The sequence below is a fragment of the Phocoena phocoena genome, chromosome 2 (assembly GCF_963924675.1).
Source record: "Phocoena phocoena chromosome 2, mPhoPho1.1, whole genome shotgun sequence".
Lineage (NCBI taxonomy): Eukaryota > Metazoa > Chordata > Mammalia > Artiodactyla > Phocoenidae > Phocoena > Phocoena phocoena.
Genome location: NC_089220.1, coordinates 78,966,813 through 78,984,222, shown reverse-complemented (window position 1 = coordinate 78,984,222; position 17,410 = coordinate 78,966,813). Strand labels below are relative to the sequence as shown.

Sequence of the window (17,410 nt, the reverse complement as noted above, 5' to 3'; positions counted from 1 at the left end):
TTTTTTTGTTTGATTTTGCCGCTCTATCCTTGCAAAGCACACCCGGCAATCTCCCACAGGAGGTGATTGTTTTATTCATGGACGTATCCCAAGAGCCTAAAACAGCGCCAGGTAAATAAAAGGCACTCAATAAATACTTGGTGAATAAATTTAGAAATTAGATTTTCTTTCTGCAAGGACACTGCTCTTTGGTGATGAGCCTTAATCAGCTTCTAAGCTTCTTTATTGTACAAAGGGCCCAAACCACAGGGAGCCTAGCAGTCCTAGGAGTGGCCCCAGAGGTAAGCTGGAAGCACTGAGGAGACGAAAGCTAAAAAACTAAAGGGTGCAGCTCTTTCTGGGGAAGGGGTGGGTGGCTGGCTGAGGAAGTAAAGACCAACTTGCTTTCCCTTTGCATGTCCACAAGTGTTTCAATGGGCGGCATAAAGGACTTTGAACATTCTCCTACCCAAACAAATCCAGGGCTCCGAGCCCGAGCGCGGCGACGCGGGCCTTGCCCTTCCCCAGGCAGCTTCAGTGCCCTCACTTAGGTGGTTAGGCCGCGCCTAAACAGCGTTCTTTTCCGAGCCGGGACCTCCGTGCCTCAGGGACTAGGCGCCAAGGTGGCGCGTACTCCTCGTCCAGGTGCCCCGTGGGCGGCCGCAGAGGCCGTAGCACCGGTCGCCTGACAGGCGGCGGAACGAACACCCGGGCGAGGACCTGCGCACGTCACGGAGGCGTCGGCCCGCGCCCGCCGCACGCATGCGCACTGCGCCCAGCATGAGGGTCGCGGCTCTGATCAGGTAACCGCCCCGGTGCCGCCTTCCTCCTTCCTTCCTGCTTCCAGTCCCTTTCTGCTGAGTGGCGGGAGCTGCTGCCGCCGCCGCCGAACTGACGGTGTCCCTGCAGAAGCCGTGTATCTGGAGCTCGGCGGCTCCTCCCGGTAGCAGGAAGAGGCGGAGCCTTCGGGCTACTGCCCGGCCTGGCTGGCCCCCGGTCCCGGGCTGGCGCTCCTCCTTTCTCTCCGTCGCCGCCTCCCTGGTCTTCTGGGCCCCAAACTTGGGTTCAGATTGGTTTCACTTTAAAACTACTTATGTCTGGGTCTCACCGCCCGAGGGCTGGTTAAATTACTCCGACCCGACTCGGGGTCGGATTCTCAAAAACTGTAATGGGCTGTGAAGTTTGAGGGGCACTGCTTGACGCCACTTACTGAGTCTCTCCCACCCTTTTCTCTCATTTTTCATCCTCTTTTATAGTTCCCTTCAGTCTTTCTGCCGGTCCTCCGGCCCTGCCTGGTTCCCTAGGTTGTTACCAGCCCCGCCCCCTCCCGCAAAAGACCACCTCTCCCTCGCCTGCCGTCCCATTAGTGACTGGACTGTTTATGGCATAGATGTGTTTTACTTTGGTGCTCAAGGAGAGAGATGGAATTATCCTGTTTTATCTTAGATCCAGTTGCCATTGCTTTGAACACTCATGATTGCTTTTAGAAAAGTGACCTTACGGTAACACACTCCATATTCCAAAAGGAGTTTGAAATTTAATAACCCATCATGTTTTTAGGTGTCTAAATTAAGTCCTATGACGACCAAAGATTGGTCAGCTTAAATGTCTCCATACTCAATCTGTAAACTGAAGCAAAAGGGAAAAATCAACAAAATGCAAAAGGGAGTTCAGACTACTTGAACATTTGTTTGATGAGTTTTGGATCTGTATAGAGTGAGATGAATAGAGGGCAACCATGCGAAGCCCATTGAAGATTTCATGAAAGTTTTTGTTCGGTGACCTACGAAATTAATACTGGCTGACAATAGTGTGACCTATTAAGGACTCGATATAACATCTTTTACTTCAATGCCATTGTTAGGATATTGGACTATAATGCCAAAATAATTTTTTTCCAATGAATTTCTTCTGTAAACAATGTGATTATTTGATCTAGATAAGTAAGAACAAAAAGCAGTCCAAGGAAATGAGTAATTCATATCCACATGCAGCTTACCAAAGTTTAACCATTAAAGTGAGACACTTAAGTCTCAGAAATGTTGAAGGGAAGGAGAGAAGATTGGTATAATCCATTACACTAGATATTCTGTAATGTGCATATGTTACTTTTATAATAACCAAATTACTTTTAAAAAAGGCAATGTTGGAAAATCGTTGCTAAAATGTAAGATCTGTGTAAATGTTGGAAGACATAAGTAGGAGTACAGAACATAATATGTACATACAAATATGAATGCATACATAATACATATATACATTTGTATGCATATACACTTGAATGTATTTGGATTTAAACTTAATACAGTGAATCTGCTTGCAATAAATATATTTAGTGTGTGCACTAAGAGATGGGATATGTGTGTGTGTTCTAGGGAATAAGTGAAACCAAGGTTCTTACATTATCTTTAGACCATGAAGAGCATATTTTCCTAATACACAAAAGATTGCATCATTGAATTTTACAGTTGAATGACACCTTGAGGATTAGTTAGACCATTCTCTAATTTTATAATGAAGCATGTGAACCCAAGCACGTTGAGTAACTTAGTTTGGTATTCCAGAATTGGGAACTGAAATTCTGATCTTGTGAAGGATGTCTTCCCTAACATATGCTGATGTACTTTGTGATGTTCTAAGAAGTGAGTAAGGTACTCAGCATTTTCCAAACTTAATTTGACCTTTAAAACCTTTTGTTCTTAGAGTATTTGTCGGACACTAGTGTTCCACAGAACACAATTTGGGAAATACTATTTTTAAATCATGTTTGAAATCTTAGCATATTTTAAAATAAAAGGACAAGTTCTGATTGTGGATGTATACCCTTTAATCTTTAATATTCTAAATATTCTAAAGAATTAGATCATCTTGTCCTGGGGAAATAAAACAGGTTCAATAGGAGAAGCTGTGAAAGTGGTACTTGGGGGAAACATCAGAAGCTGAGGGGAGAGAGCATGATGTGTAACTTCACTTTGCCCCTTGCAATCTCCCTCCCCTTGAGAAGTTCTGGAATGACAGTTGTTACTGATCAGAATTTGGTAGAGGCTGACAAATGCTGGGAACTAAAATAAAAGGCAAAAAGGCCAACTTCTAGGATAATCAGTCTCTTGGTTTCTTTGCTTATAAATAGGTCTAAACATTATCTGGGGGTACGTTTGCAGATTTTAGCAGAGATTAGAATGAAGGGAAACAGGAATAAAATGAAGAGAGACAAAGATAAAGGAAGAAACATGCAAGAGAGTACTAAACAAATAGTATAAAGGTTGCCATTCAACCTTGTTATAGATGAATGACTTTTGGTCTTGAATAAGTGATTTGCTAGGTAGGTAGATTTGGTACCAGAATTTAGAATTTCCTGTCAATCTGTTTATTAGATTTATGACTCAGGCCTTGTCCTGCCATCATATGTAGTGATGGCTGAAAGAAGAAGTACTGATAGTACTGCTGTTTAACTTTATCAGTGTAATTCAGCATTTTGCTTTCAACCTCTACAGAATTTGAACCCACCAAGTACATCAAACTTTGTCATTTGATTGCATCTCAGATCTTTAATTTGATCCTTTAATTGGTGATGGTGACCGTTGTTAGAGTTCTTAAAGTGGAACAGAACATGTTTTTTTCTGCTTTCTCATAGAAAATTTCATCTGAGAAGTATATATAATAGTTTAACTGAAATGTAAAATTAAATCATATTTTATTTGCAAAACACTTTATATTAAGCAAAGCCACTATCACAAACCAAAGAGTTGCCATTTTTTGTTTAGCATAGTCTTTGTTATAATGGCATATAATTTCATAAGCCCTTGTGAGTAGCAGCCTTAGATAATCAGATTCGTTTGATCAGTTGTGTATGCTATGGAAATTACATGTGTTTTTTGCATTCTAATGTAAAATAGTCCCTCAAATATTCTGAAAAGCTGAAAAAATGTGTTCTATTTCTATAATGAGTCTATGTCAGATAATGGTCAGTAACCTGATATTTGCCTCATCTATTTCTTTATTTTTTAGTGGTGGGAAGGACAGCTGTTATAATATGATGCAATGCATTGCTGCTGGGCATCAGATTGTTGCTTTAGCAAATCTAAGACCACCTGAAAACCAAGGTAAGTGTATAACTATCAGAAAATTCTCTAAATGACTGAAACTCCAACCTCATAATCGCATTCTATTGTATGCAGTATGCAAACAATAAAAGGAACTCATATATCTTTAGCACTGGTTATCTGCTATGTTCTATGCTAAGTGTTTTCAATTACATATCCTTTACTCCTCGTAAGAACTAGAAAGTTTTATTAGACAAAGATACTGAAGCTTAGAGTTTTATAAATTTGTCCAAGGTGAAATAGCTAGGATAAACTTGCAGAGCTGAGACTTGAATCCTCTTACTTCAGAGTGCACTGCTGTTCCACTACAACACTTTTCCAAGTGTTGTTGGCAATGCACAGCTAAATAAGATACAGCTTCTTGGAGCTTGGGAAGTAAGACATATATTAATAAATGATAATATATGAATTTTGTTATTAAAAGCATCTAGTTTAGCCACCTTAGATGTAAGCTAAATGTGTGAGACTTGAGAGAGCCGTAGAGCAATGTATTTCTACTTTTTATTTGTCTGTGGTAATAAGGACATCTACAAATAATCCATAGACCTTATTTTAGCTACTTTTTTTGGTTTTTCTCCAATGAAATTTCCCCATTTAGAACTGTTTTTTTCTCTGTGTCCATGTCAGTGTCCAGATTTCCTCTTTTAATAAGGACACCAATCATACTGGGTAAAGGCCTTACCCTAATGACCTCATCTTAACTAATTACATCTGCAATGACCCTATTCCCAAGTAAGGTCACATTTTGAGGTATTAGATGTTAGGACTTTAACACAAGAATTTGGGAACGACACAATTCAAACAGCAACAATATCTTTTTTTAATTGAGATATAATTGATGTATAACACTGTATTCATTTTAGGTATATAACATAATGATTTGGTGTATATATATATATGGTGAAATGATTACCACAATAAGTTTACTTAACATCCATCACCACACATAATTATAATTTTTTTTTCCCAATCAGACTTTTAAAAAAAGAAAAATATTCACTGATTTGCTTTTTATACTCTTTTATTATACTCATACAACCACAGATATTAACTGCTAAAATGTAATAGGGCGAGATTAACACTTGTCTAACTCTATTACTACTTTTATAGTAAGATCTTTTTATCATCCCCTTTACTCAACTTCTTTCAAGATTCCATGCTTTTGCTCTACTATTATTTTAGGGTGAATTATTAGTGAAAACCCTAATTATAGTTCCTGGCATGAAGTAGGCACCCACTAAATTTAGTTGAATCTGGATTTAGCACTAAATATTTCCTTCCTTCCTCCCTTCCTTCCTGCCTTCCTTCCTCCCTCCCTCCCTCCCTTCCTTCTTCCTTCCTTCCTTCCTTTCTTCCTCAGTGCTGCCAGTATATTGAATTTTTGTTTTTATATCATTTTACAGTTGTTTTCTATTTATTTTGTCTTTTTCTTTTTTTTTTTCTTTATGCCCAAATAGGTTGTTTGTAAGCTTCTTGAGAGGAGAGGTCGTATCTTTTGTGTTCCTTTAATTGTTCCTCAGCACTTGGGACAGCTCTGTGCCTCTGATAAGCATTCACTCAAGGTTTATTGATGGACAAATGAATAATGAACTAACTAGAATTAGCTCTGCAAGAGCAAGCAGTTATTTCAGTCAGATATTTGCATTTTCTTTCCTTCTCTGATTAAGACCCAAGTAATGCTGGAAGTGAAGTAGGGAAGATAGAGATTAGAAATATTTTATAGGAAGAAATAGAACAGGTCCTGTGGAGGTCCTGTAGAGGGTCAGGGATAAACATACACTTTAGGATTTTGTACTGGGCTTCTGATGATTAATGATAATAGCTTTTTCAATGTGATATGTTTAGAAAATAACCTCCTATTTCTGACTTTAAATAATAAAGAGAAAATTCTTTGACTAAGGGTGAGTGGGAACTACACTATAACTTCTATATTATAAAAGAAGAAGCAGAATTTCCTTGCAGGTTGTGTTCCGTTACCAAAGGAAAGAATTTTCTTATCCCTTGTGGCCAGTCAGGCAAGTGAGTTTTTTAAGCTTTCTATCTTTAGAGGTGTTGGTATTTAAAAAGCAGATTGTATTATATAATATATAATACGTACATGATATATTTTCATTCCCTGGAGTTTCTATCTTCAGCTTTTCTATATGAATTATTACAGTTACCTTGTACTGAATCATTAACGTACAGAGCTTCCTTTACTTTACAGTATGGTTATGTTGAAATACATAAGTTGAAAATATCCTGTCAAAAATTCATTTAATACACCTAACCTACTGATCATCATAGCTTAGTCTAGCCTACCTTAACTGTGCTTAGAACTACCACTGGGCAAAATCATCTAACACAAAGTGTATTTTATAATAAAGTGTTGAATATCTTATGTAGTTTATTGAATTCTGTAGTGTGTGGAAGTGAAAAACAATGGTTTTATGGGTACAGAATGGTTCTAAGTGTATTGGTTGTTAACCCTTGTGATCGTGTGACTGACTGGGGGCTGTGGCTCTCTGCTGGGCATCACACAGGGTATCGACCACATATCACTAGCCTGGGAAAAGATGAGAATTCAAAAGTCGAAGTACAGTTTTTACTGAATGCGTATAGCTTTTGTACCATCATAAAGTTGAAAAATCCTACATTTAACCATTTAACCAAAAATCCTAACCTTAACCAAGTTAAGGACTGTCTTTATAACCTTCCATGTGCTCGGGGTTCACTAGCAGAGTGGTAAGATGACATGCAAAGTATATGTTTAAATTACGCCTCATGTGGAATGGAGCTATTTATTTAGAATATTGTTAGAAAAAATTTAGTAGTAAATGGAATTGGAATATTACAAAGTAAAAGCTGGAAAAAATCAGCTGCAGCTCTCATTGTAATGGAAGAGAATAGATGGCTGTGGGTTGGTAGATGGAGAGGGTTTAGCTAATCGTGATTTAAAGTCAGCAGGAAGTTGGTGATTATTGAATGAATCATTGACTTTTTCCCCCAACCATGTAAAAGGAATCTTAATGAGGAATGACTGGTAGAGATGACTCCAGTACAAAGTTGGTTAAAGTAAATTCACAGCACTGAGTTTTCAGTGGGTAGTCTGGAAAAGACTTTATCCCCATCAATGGGGATAAATGTGAACTTGTCATAAAATTCACAAAGCCATCTCTTTAAATTTGTAGTAGGAACTTTTGTGGCTTATTAATTGAGGTGCTTCAGGCAACAGTGGAGCCTTTTGGTTTTATTTGCTCTCATACCATTGTTGCTATGTAGCTTCCATTAATAAAAGTTACATTGTGGTTGGGACTAAATGGAGCCTTAAAGGAAAATTGTCTTCTAGGTTTTTGAAGTCAGTAAAGTGTTTTAATTATTAGGCCAACATCAGGAAGTTTCTTGCTAAGTAGCTCAGAGTTATTTAAATATATTAATTCGACTGTATTAATTGCCTTTAAAACTAATACATTTAAAGATCTAGTTTAAACTTGAGATGAAGGTAATCTGAAAGGTTTTTAGGTAACTTTGGCTATATCTCTCCTTCCTACTGGGACCAGGACTAGACAGATTTATAATAATAATGTGAGTACATGGAAACCATTCTGTTCTGTGGGTTCAGAAATCTAGTGAGCCAAAATCTGGTAGCATATGATGGCAGTTTTGATTATTGAAGGGCCCTTACAATATCATTTTTCATGCCTTTTGATAGAATTCTTTCACATTCAGTGGAAATCCTAGACCTGCTTGGCATATATGCATGTAGAAACATATATGTCAAACATTGTTTTGTAACTTCTTGAAAACGTAATAATGTATTGTGAACATTTTCCCTGTCATTAAGTAGTATTCTACCATAGCATTTTCTAGATATTGTCTTTGGAACACAAATACCCTATGAAAATATAAGTGTTCTGTGGGTAGGTAACTTTGAGAGATAATTCATACACTCTCCCCTTGTTAGAGCACCTTAAAGCAGATTAGCCTAGGAAGAACTGCAGTTAAAACACCTGTTTAATATGGTTTATCCTCATTTTTTATAAATTGATTTGACCACAGAGTCCTTTTTTTTCATCCAATACCTATTAATATCTCACGGAATTTCTATTCTGCAGAACATACTTTAGAAAATACTCCTCTTCAAAATTATATTAATGGCTGCACAGTATTTTATTATGTGAATATACTATAATTTTAATCTGTTATAAACAATGCTGTGATGAACATCTTTGCAAATAATCTTTGTGTATATTCATGATTCTTTTTTCTAAAAAAAGTGTTAAGAAATCAGAAAGCATATTCCAATATATTTCTAAGCTTATTTATATCACCAAGAAGTCTGATGTGACTCATCTGTTTTGAATATTTTACTCATATTGATATTTTTGGAATCTTGTGACAACCAGTGATTGTGTTACTTATTAGCTTAAGTTATGTTTCTATACACATTTGTAACTGCTCTAACAATACTGAATTTATATATGTTTATATGTTTTATTGAAGTAAGAATATAGAATATATCAAGAGCATCTAAATCTTTTTCTTACAAATATTTGTCACTTATTAACTAAGTATGTTTTTTTTTTACATCTTTATTGGAGTATAATTGCTTTACAATGGTGTGTTAGTTTCTGCTTTATAACAAAGTGAATCAGTTATACATATACATATGTTCCCATATCTCTTCCCTCTTGCATCACCCTCCCTCCAACCCTCCTTATCCTACCTCTCTAGGTGGTCACAAAGCACCGAGCTGATCTCCCTGTGCTATGCGGCTGCTTCCCACTAGCTATCTATTTTACATCTGGTAGTGTATATATGTCCATGCCACTCTCTCGCTTTGTCACAGCTTACCATTCCCCCTCCCCATATCCTCAAGTCCATTCTCTAGTAGGTCTGTGTTTTTATTCCCGTCTTACCCCGAGGTTCTTCATGACATTTTTTTTTCTTAGATTCCATATATGTGTGTTAGCATACGGTACTTGTCTTTCTCTTTCTGACTTACTTTGCTCTGTATGACAGACTCTAAGTCCATCCACCTCACTACAAATAACTCGATTTTGTTTCTTTTTAAGGCTCAGTAATATTCCGTTGTATATATGTGCCATATCTTCTTTATCCATTCATCCGATGATGGACACGTAGGTTGTTTCCATCTCTTGGCTGTTGTAAATAGAGCTGCAGTGAACATTTTGGTACATGACTCTTTTTGAATTATGGTTTTCTCAGGGTATATACCCAGTAGTGGGATTGCTGGGTCATATGGTAGTTCTATTTGTAGTTTTTTAAGGAATCTCCATACTGTTCTCCACAGTGGCTGAACCAATTCACATTCCCACCAACAGTGCAAGAGTGTTCCCTTTTCTCCACACCCTCTCCAGCATTTATTGTTTCTAGATTTTTTGATGATGGCCATTCTGACTGGTGTGAGATGATATCTCATTGTAGTTTTGATTTGCATTTCTCTAATGATTAATGATGTTGAGCATTCTTTCATGTGTTTGTTGGCAATCTGTATATCTTCTTTGGAGAAATGTCTATTTAGGTCTTCTGCCCATTTTTGGATTGGGTTGTTTGTTCTTTTGTTATTGAGCTGCATGAGCTGCTTGTAAATCTTGGAGGTTAATCCTTTGTCAGTTGCTTCATTTGCAAATATTTTCTCCCATTCTGAGGGTTGTCTTTTGGTCTTGTTTATGGTTTCCTTTGCTGTGCAAAAGCTTTGAAGTTTCATTAGGTCCCATTTGTTTATGTTTTTATTTCCATTTCTCTAGGAGGCGGGTCAAAAAGGATCTTGCTGTGATTTATGTCATAGAAGGTTCTGCCTATGTTTTCCTCTAAGAGTTTGATAGTTTCTGGCCGTACAGTTAGGTCTTTAATCCATTTTGAGTTTATTTTTGTGTATGGTGTTAGGGAGTGTTCTAATCTCATTCTTTTACATGTACCTGTCCAGTTTTCCCAGCACCACTTATTGAAGAGGCTGTCCTTTCTCCACTGTACATTCCTGCCTCCTTTATCTAAGATGAGGTGACCATATGTGCATGGGTTTATCTCTGGGCTTTCTATCCTTTTCCATTGACCTATCTTTCTGTTTTTGTGCCAGTACCATACTGTCTTGACTACTGTGGCTTTGTAGTATAGTCTGAAGTCAGGAAGCCTGATTCCTCCAGCTCCGTTTTTCGTTCTCAAGATTGGTTTGGCTGTTCAGGGTCTTTTGTGTTTCCATACAAATTGTGAAATTTTTTGTTCCAGTTCTGTGAAAAATACCACTGGTAGTTTGATAGGGATTGCATTGAATCTGTAGATTGCTTTGGGTAGTAGAGTCATTTTCACAATGTTGATTCTTCCAATCCAAGGACATGGTATATCTCTCCATTTATTTGTATCATCTTTAATTTCTTTCATCAGTGTCTTATAATTTTCTGCATACAGGTCTTTTGCCTCCTTAGGTAGGTTTATTCCTAGATATTTTATTCTTTTTGTTGCAATGGTAAATGGGAGTGTTTTCTTGATTTCACTTTCAGATTTTTCATCATTAGTGTATAAGAATGCCAGAGATTTCTGTGCATTAATTTTGTATCCTGCTACTTTACCAAATTCACTGATGAGCTCTAGTAGTTTTCTGGTAGCATCTTTAGGATTCTCTATGTATAGTATCATGTCACCTGCAAACAGTGACAGCTTTACTTCTTTTCCAATTTGGATTCCTTTTATTTCCTTTTTTCCTCTGATTGCTGTGGCTAAAACTTCCAAAACTATGTTGAATAAGAGTGGTGAGAGTGGGCAACCTTGTCTTGTTTCTGATCTTAGTGGAAATGCTTTCAGTTTTTCACCATTGAGGATGATGTTGGCTGTGGGTTTGTCACATATGGCCTTTATTATGTTGAGGAAAGTTCCCTCTATGCCTACTTTCTGCAGGGTTTTTATCATAAATGGGTGTTGAATTTTGTCGAAAGTTTTCTCTGCATTTATTGAGATGATCATATGCTTTTTCTCCTTCAGTTTGTTAATATGGTGTATCACGTTGATTGATTTGCATATATTGAAGAATCCTTGCATTCCTGGAATAAACCCCACTTGATCATGGTGTATGATCCGTTTAGTTTGCTGTTGGATTCTGTTTGCTAATATTTTGTTGAAGATTTTTGCATCTATGTTCATCAGTGATATTGGCCTGTAGTTTTCTTTCTTTTTCACATCCTTGTCTGGTTTTGGTATCAGGGTGATGGTGGCCTCGTAGAATGAGTTTGGGAGTGTTCCTCCCTCTGCTGTATTTTCGAAGAGTTTGAGAAGGATGTTAGTTCTTCTCTAAATGTTTGATAGAATTCGCCTGTGAAGTCATCTGGCCTTGGGCTTTTGTTTTTTGGAAGGTTTTTAATCACAGTTTCAGTACTTGTGATTGGTCTGTTCATATTTTCTATTTTTTCCTGATTCACTCTTGGCAGGTTGTGCATTTCTAGGAATTTGTCCATTTCTTTCAGGTTGTCTATTATATTGGCATAGACTTGCTTGTAGTAATCTCTCATGATCTTTTGTATTTGTGCATTGTCAGTTGTTACTTCTCCTTTTTCATTTCTAATTCTATTGATTTGAGTCTTCTCCCTTTTATCTTTTTTTTTTTTTTTTTTTTGCAGTACACCGGCCTCTCACTGTTTTGGCCTCTCCCATTGTGGAGCAGAGGCTCAGCGGCATGACTCACGGGCCCAGCCGCTCTGTGGCATGTGGGATCTTCCCGGCCCAGGGCACAAACCCACATCCCCTGCATCAGCAGGTGGACTCTCAACCACTGTGCCACCAGGGAAGCCCCTCCCTTTTTTTCTTAATGAGTCTGGCTAATGGTTTATCAATTTTGGTTATCTTCTCAAAGAACCAGCTTTTAGTTTTATTGATCTTTGCTATTGTTTCCTTCATTTCTTTTTCATTTATTTCTGATCTGATCTTTATGATTTCTTTCCTTCTGCTAACTTTGGGGTTTTTTTGTTCTTCTTTCTCTAATTGCTTTAGGTGCAAGGTTAGGTTGTTTATTCTAGGTGTTTCCTGTTTCTTAAGGTAGGACTGTATTGCTATAAACTTCCCTCTTAGAACTGCTTTTGCTGCATCCCATAGGTTTTGGGTTGTCGTGCCTCCATTGTCATTTTTTTCTAGGTATTTTTTGTTTTCCTCTTTGATTTCTTCAGTGATCACTTCGTTATTAAGTAGTGTATTGTTTAGCCTCCATGTGTTTGTATTTTTTACAGATCTTTTCCTGTAATATCTAGTCTCATACGCTATGAGACTTTTCCACCACAACGCTGTGGTCGGAAAAGATACTTGATACAATTTCAATTTTCTTAAGTTTACCACGGCTTGATATGTGATCCAAAATATGATCTATCTTGGAGAATGTTCCATGAGCACTTGAGAAAAATGTGTTCTGTTGTTTTTGGATGGAATGTCCTATAAATATCAATTAAGTCAATCTTGTTTAATGTATCATTTAAAGCTTGTGTTTCCTTATTTATTTTCATTTTGGGTGATCTGTGCATTTGTGAAAGTGGGGTGTTAAAGTCCCCTACTATGAATGTGTGACTGTGGATTTCCCCTTTTATGGCTGTTAGTATTTGCCTTATGTATTGAGGTGCTCCTATGTTGGGTGCATAAATATTTACAATTGTTATATCTTCTTCTTGGATCGATCCCTTGATCATTATGTAGTGTCCTTCTTTGTCTCTTGTAATAGTCTTTATTTTAAAGTCTATTTTGTCTGATATGAGAATTGCTACTCCAGCTTTCTGTTGGTTTCCATTTGCATGGAATATCTTGTTCCATTCCCTTATTTTCAGTCTGTACGTGTCTGTAGGTCTGAAGTGGGTCTCTTGTAGACAGCATATATATGGGTCTTGTTTTTGTATCCATTCAGCCAGTCTGTGTCTTTTGGTGGGAGCATTTAATCCATTTACAATTAAGGTAATTATTGATATGTATGTTCCTATTCCCATTTTCTTAATTGTTTGGGGTTCGTTATTGTAGGTCTTTTCCTTCTCTTGTGTTTCTTGCCTAGAGAAGTTGCTTTAGCATTTTTTGTAAAGCTGATTTGGTGGTGCTGAACTCTCTCAGCTCTTGCTTGTCTGTAAAGGTTTTAATTTCTCCATCAAATCTGAATGAGATCCTTGCTGGGTAGAGTAATCTTGGTTGTAGGTTTTTAACCTTCATCACTTTAAATATGTCCTGCCACTCCCTTCTGGCTTGCAGAGTTTCTGCTGAAAGATCAGCTGTTAACCTTATGGGGATTCCCTTGTGTGTTATTTGTTGTTTTCCCCTTGCTGCTTTTAATATGTTTTCTTTGTATTTAATTTTTGACAGTTTGATTAATATGTGTCTTGGTGTGTTTCTCCTTGGATTTATCCTGTATGGGACTCTCTGTGCTTCCTGGACTTGATTAACTATTTCCTTTCCCATATTAGGGAAGTTTTCAACTATAATCTCTTCAAATATTTTCTCAGTCCCTTTCTTTTTCTCTTCTTCTCTGGAACCCCTATAATTCGAATGTTGGTGCTTTTAATGTTGTCCCAGAGGTCTCTGAGACTGTCCTCAGTCCTTTTCATTCTTTTTTTTTTATTCTTTATTCTGCTCTGCAGTAGTTATTTCCACTATTTTATCTTCCAGGTCACTTATCATTTCTTATGCCTCAGTTATTCTGCTATTGATCCCATCTAGAGTATTTTTAATTTCATTTATTGTGTTGTTGATCATTGTTTGTTTCATCTTTAGTTCTTCTAGGTCCTTGTTAAATGTTTCTTGCATTTTCTCTATTCTATTTCCAAGATTTTGGATCATCTTTACTATCATTATTCTGAATTCTTTTTCAGGTAGACTGCCTATTTCCTCTTCATTTGTTAGGTCTGGTGGGTTTTCGTCTTGCTCCTTCATCTGCTGTGTGTTTTTCTGTGTTCTCATTTTGCTTATCTTACTGTGTTTGTGGTCTCCTTTTTGCAGGCTGCAGGTTTGTAGTTCCTGTTGTTTTTGGTGTCTGTCCCCAGTGGCTAAGGTTGGTTCAGTGGGTTGTGTAGGCTTCCTGGTGGAGGGGACTAGTGCCTGTGTTCTGGTGGATGAGGCTGGATCTTGTCTTTCTGGTGGGCAGGTCCACGTCTGGTGGTGTGTTTTGGGGTGTCTGTGGACTTATGATTTTAGGCAGCCTCTCTGCTAATGGGTGGGGTTGTGTTCTTGTCTTGCTAGTTGTTTGGCATAGGATGTCCAGCACTGTAGCTTGCTGGTCGTTGAGTGAAGCTGGGTGCTGGTGTTGAGATGGAGATCTCTGGGAGATTTTCGCCATTTGATATTATGTGGAGCTGGGAGGTCTCTTGTGGACCAGTGTCCTGAAGTTGTGTCTCCCACCTCAGAGGCACAACACTGACTCCTGGCAGCAGCACCAAGACCCTTTCATCCACACGGCTCAGAATAAAAGGGAGCAAAAGTAGAAAGAAAATAAGAAAGAAAGAGGATCTAATAAAATAAAATAAAATAAAATAAAAAAATTTATTAAAATAAAAAATAATTATTAAGAAAAGAATTTTTTTAAAAGAAAAAAAAAAAAAAACGGATGGATAGAACCGTAGGACAAATGGTGGAAGCAAAGCTATACAGGCAAAATCTCACACAGAAGCATATACATACACACCCAGAAAAAGAGGAAAAGGGGAAAAAGTAATAAATCTTGCTCTCAAAGTCCACCTCCTTAATTTGGGATGATTCGTTGTCTATTCATGGATGCAGGGTACATCAAGTTGATTGTGGAGCTTTAATCTGCTGCTTCTGAGGCTGCTGGGAGAGATTTCCCTTTCTCTTCTTTGTTCTCACAGCTCCCAGGGGCTCAGCTTTGGATTTGGCCCTGCCTCTGCATGTAGGTTGGCGCAGGGCATGTGTTCTTCGCTCAGACATGACGGGATTAAAGGAGCAGCTGCTTCCGGGGCTCTGGCTCACTCAGGCCGGGGGGCAGGGAGGGGTGCGGATGCGGCGTGAGCCTGCGGCGCGGCGGCAGAGGCCAGCGGGACGTTGCACCAGCCTGAGGCGCACTGTGCGTTCTCCCGGGGAAGTTGTCCCTGGATCACGGGACCCTGGCAGTGGCGGGCTGCACAGGCTCCCTGGAAGGGAGGTGTGGATAGTGACCTGTGCTGGCACACAGGTTTCTTGGTGGCGGCAGCAGTAGCCTTAGCGTCTCATGCCCGTCTTTGGGGTCCGCGCTGTTAGCCGCAGCTCGCGCCCATCTCTGGAGCTCTTTGAAGCAGCGCTCTTAATCCCCTCTCCTCGCACACCAGGAAACAAAGAGGGAAGAAAAAGTCTCTTGCCTCTTGGGCAGGTCCAGACTTTTCCCCGGACTCCCTCCCGGCTAGCCGTGGTGTACTAACCTCCTGCAGGCTGTGTTCATGCTGCAAACCCCAGTGCTCTCCCTGCTCTCTGACTGAAGCCAGAGCCTCAGCTCCCAGCCCCGCCCTCCCCGGCGGGTGAGCAGACAAGCCTCTCGAGCTGTTTCGTGCTGGTTGTCACCGATCCGCTGTGCGGGAATCTCTCCGCTTTGCTCACCTCTTTGCCCTCCGCACCCCTGTTGCTGTGCTCTCCTCCACGGCTTCGAAGCTTAGCCCCCTCCGCCACCCACAGTCTCCGCCCGCAAAGGGGCTTCCTAGTGTGTGGAAACCTTTCCTCCTCCACAGCTCCCTCCCACTGGTGCAGGTCTCGTCTCTATTCTTTTGTCTCTGTTTTTCCTTTTTTCTTTTGCCCTACCCATGTACGTGGGCAGTTTCTTGCCTTTTGGGAGGTCTGAGATCTTCTGCCAGAGTTCAGTAGGTGTTCTGTAGGAGTTGTTCCATGTGTAGATGTATTTCTGGTGTATCTGTGGGGAGGAAGGTGATCTCCGCGTCTTACTCTTCCACCATCTTCCCCCTCTCCTAAGTACGTATTTAATTAAGAGTTTCTTCTACAACTCTAGGTGACTTCATGAATAACTTTGAATGATTTGAACATATATTTATGTAATAAAATCTTTAATCGAATAAACTATTCAAAATTTGCTTTATACATTATTCTTCTCTTTAAACGTTCTATATATAGTTTCAAAAATTTATGTGCACTTATATTTCTAATTGCAGTAGAAATGACCAGAGCTGATGTGAACTGGATGCAGCTTGAACAAATGTGCAACTCTTATATATTTTATTTCATTTAATAACTGAAGAGAGATATAGTGTAGTAAGCTTTTAAATTGTGCTGACTGCTCTCCAAGCAGTAAAACTTCGGTGGACTTTCAAATCCACTTTCTTTCACTGTGTTTGACTGATTATTTCCACTTTAATTGTTGCAGTGGGGTCAGATGAACTGGATAGCTACATGTATCAGACAGTGGGTCATCACGCCATTGATTTGTATGCAGAAGCCATGGCTCTTCCCCTCTATCGCCGCACCATAAGAGGAAAGAGCATGGATACAGGACGAGTGTACACCAAATGTGAAGGTGATGAGGTTGAAGATCTTTATGAGCTTTTGAAACTTGTTAAGGTATGCAGTGACTACTTACCTTTACTGAATTTAGTGTGTAATTTAGTAAATTACATTAACTGAATTATTTAGTAATAAATAATTTACAACTGCTAGTAGCCCAACTGTCCTTTGAAAGGATATTTTGTCTTTTTGGTTAGAAAACTATTACTATGCCTTTATATTACATAGTATTTAAAAATAGAACTTTTGGTGTAGTCTGGCACCCATAACTATCAAATGATATTTAATTAAGTTCTCCTTAGGATTTTGGAGCTGATGACCTTTCAGTCATGTTTTTAGCAAGTACTTTTTGAATGCCTACTATGTGCTTGTTATATATAGTTCTAGGCACTGAGAATAGGGCAATGAACAGATCAAACTAAGTCCTGTTTTGTTGGAGCTTACTTTCCAGTAGAAGGAGTCAGACAATAAGCAAACAAATTATATGCTTGGTGGTGAAGAGTCCTATGAAGAAGTATGAAGCAGAGTCAAGGTGATCACGAGTGATGGCAGGGTGTGGTTAAGCAAGACCTTTCTGATATGGTGAAATTCAAATAGACCTAAAGAAAGGGAGAGACTGAGCCTTACTTTAAGTTAGTAAGAGGTATGAATTAAATACTTAAGTCCCTATATATAAGAGTTTGGCAGTCAATGTGCATTCATTATTAATTTCTCTAGACAGAAAATTTAGGAGAGAAAGTATGGGACTCATATATCTAGTAAGTACTATACTTAGTAAATGTTAATTAATAGAGATCCTTTTATATTAAGCAGTTATCTTTTATCTTTTCATTCTCATTGATAGTCAATTACTTAAAAGAGAAACTGGTAGGGAAAACACT

The 17,410-nt window shown here is 38.6% G+C and overlaps 1 protein-coding gene across 2 annotated transcripts in view; it reads left to right on the top strand.

The window, feature by feature from the left end:
- The first annotated feature begins 759 nt into the window (after positions 1-759).
- Positions 760-17,410, top strand: part of DPH6 (diphthamine biosynthesis 6) — a 172,127-nt gene continuing 155,476 nt past the window's right edge. For both annotated transcript variants that reach the window (XM_065870908.1, XM_065870909.1), the window contains exons 1-3: positions 760-782; positions 3,988-4,082; positions 16,393-16,586. In XM_065870908.1, the coding sequence (XP_065726980.1) occupies positions 760-782; positions 3,988-4,082; positions 16,393-16,586 (312 nt within the window). The remainder of the gene's footprint in view (positions 783-3,987; positions 4,083-16,392; positions 16,587-17,410) is intronic.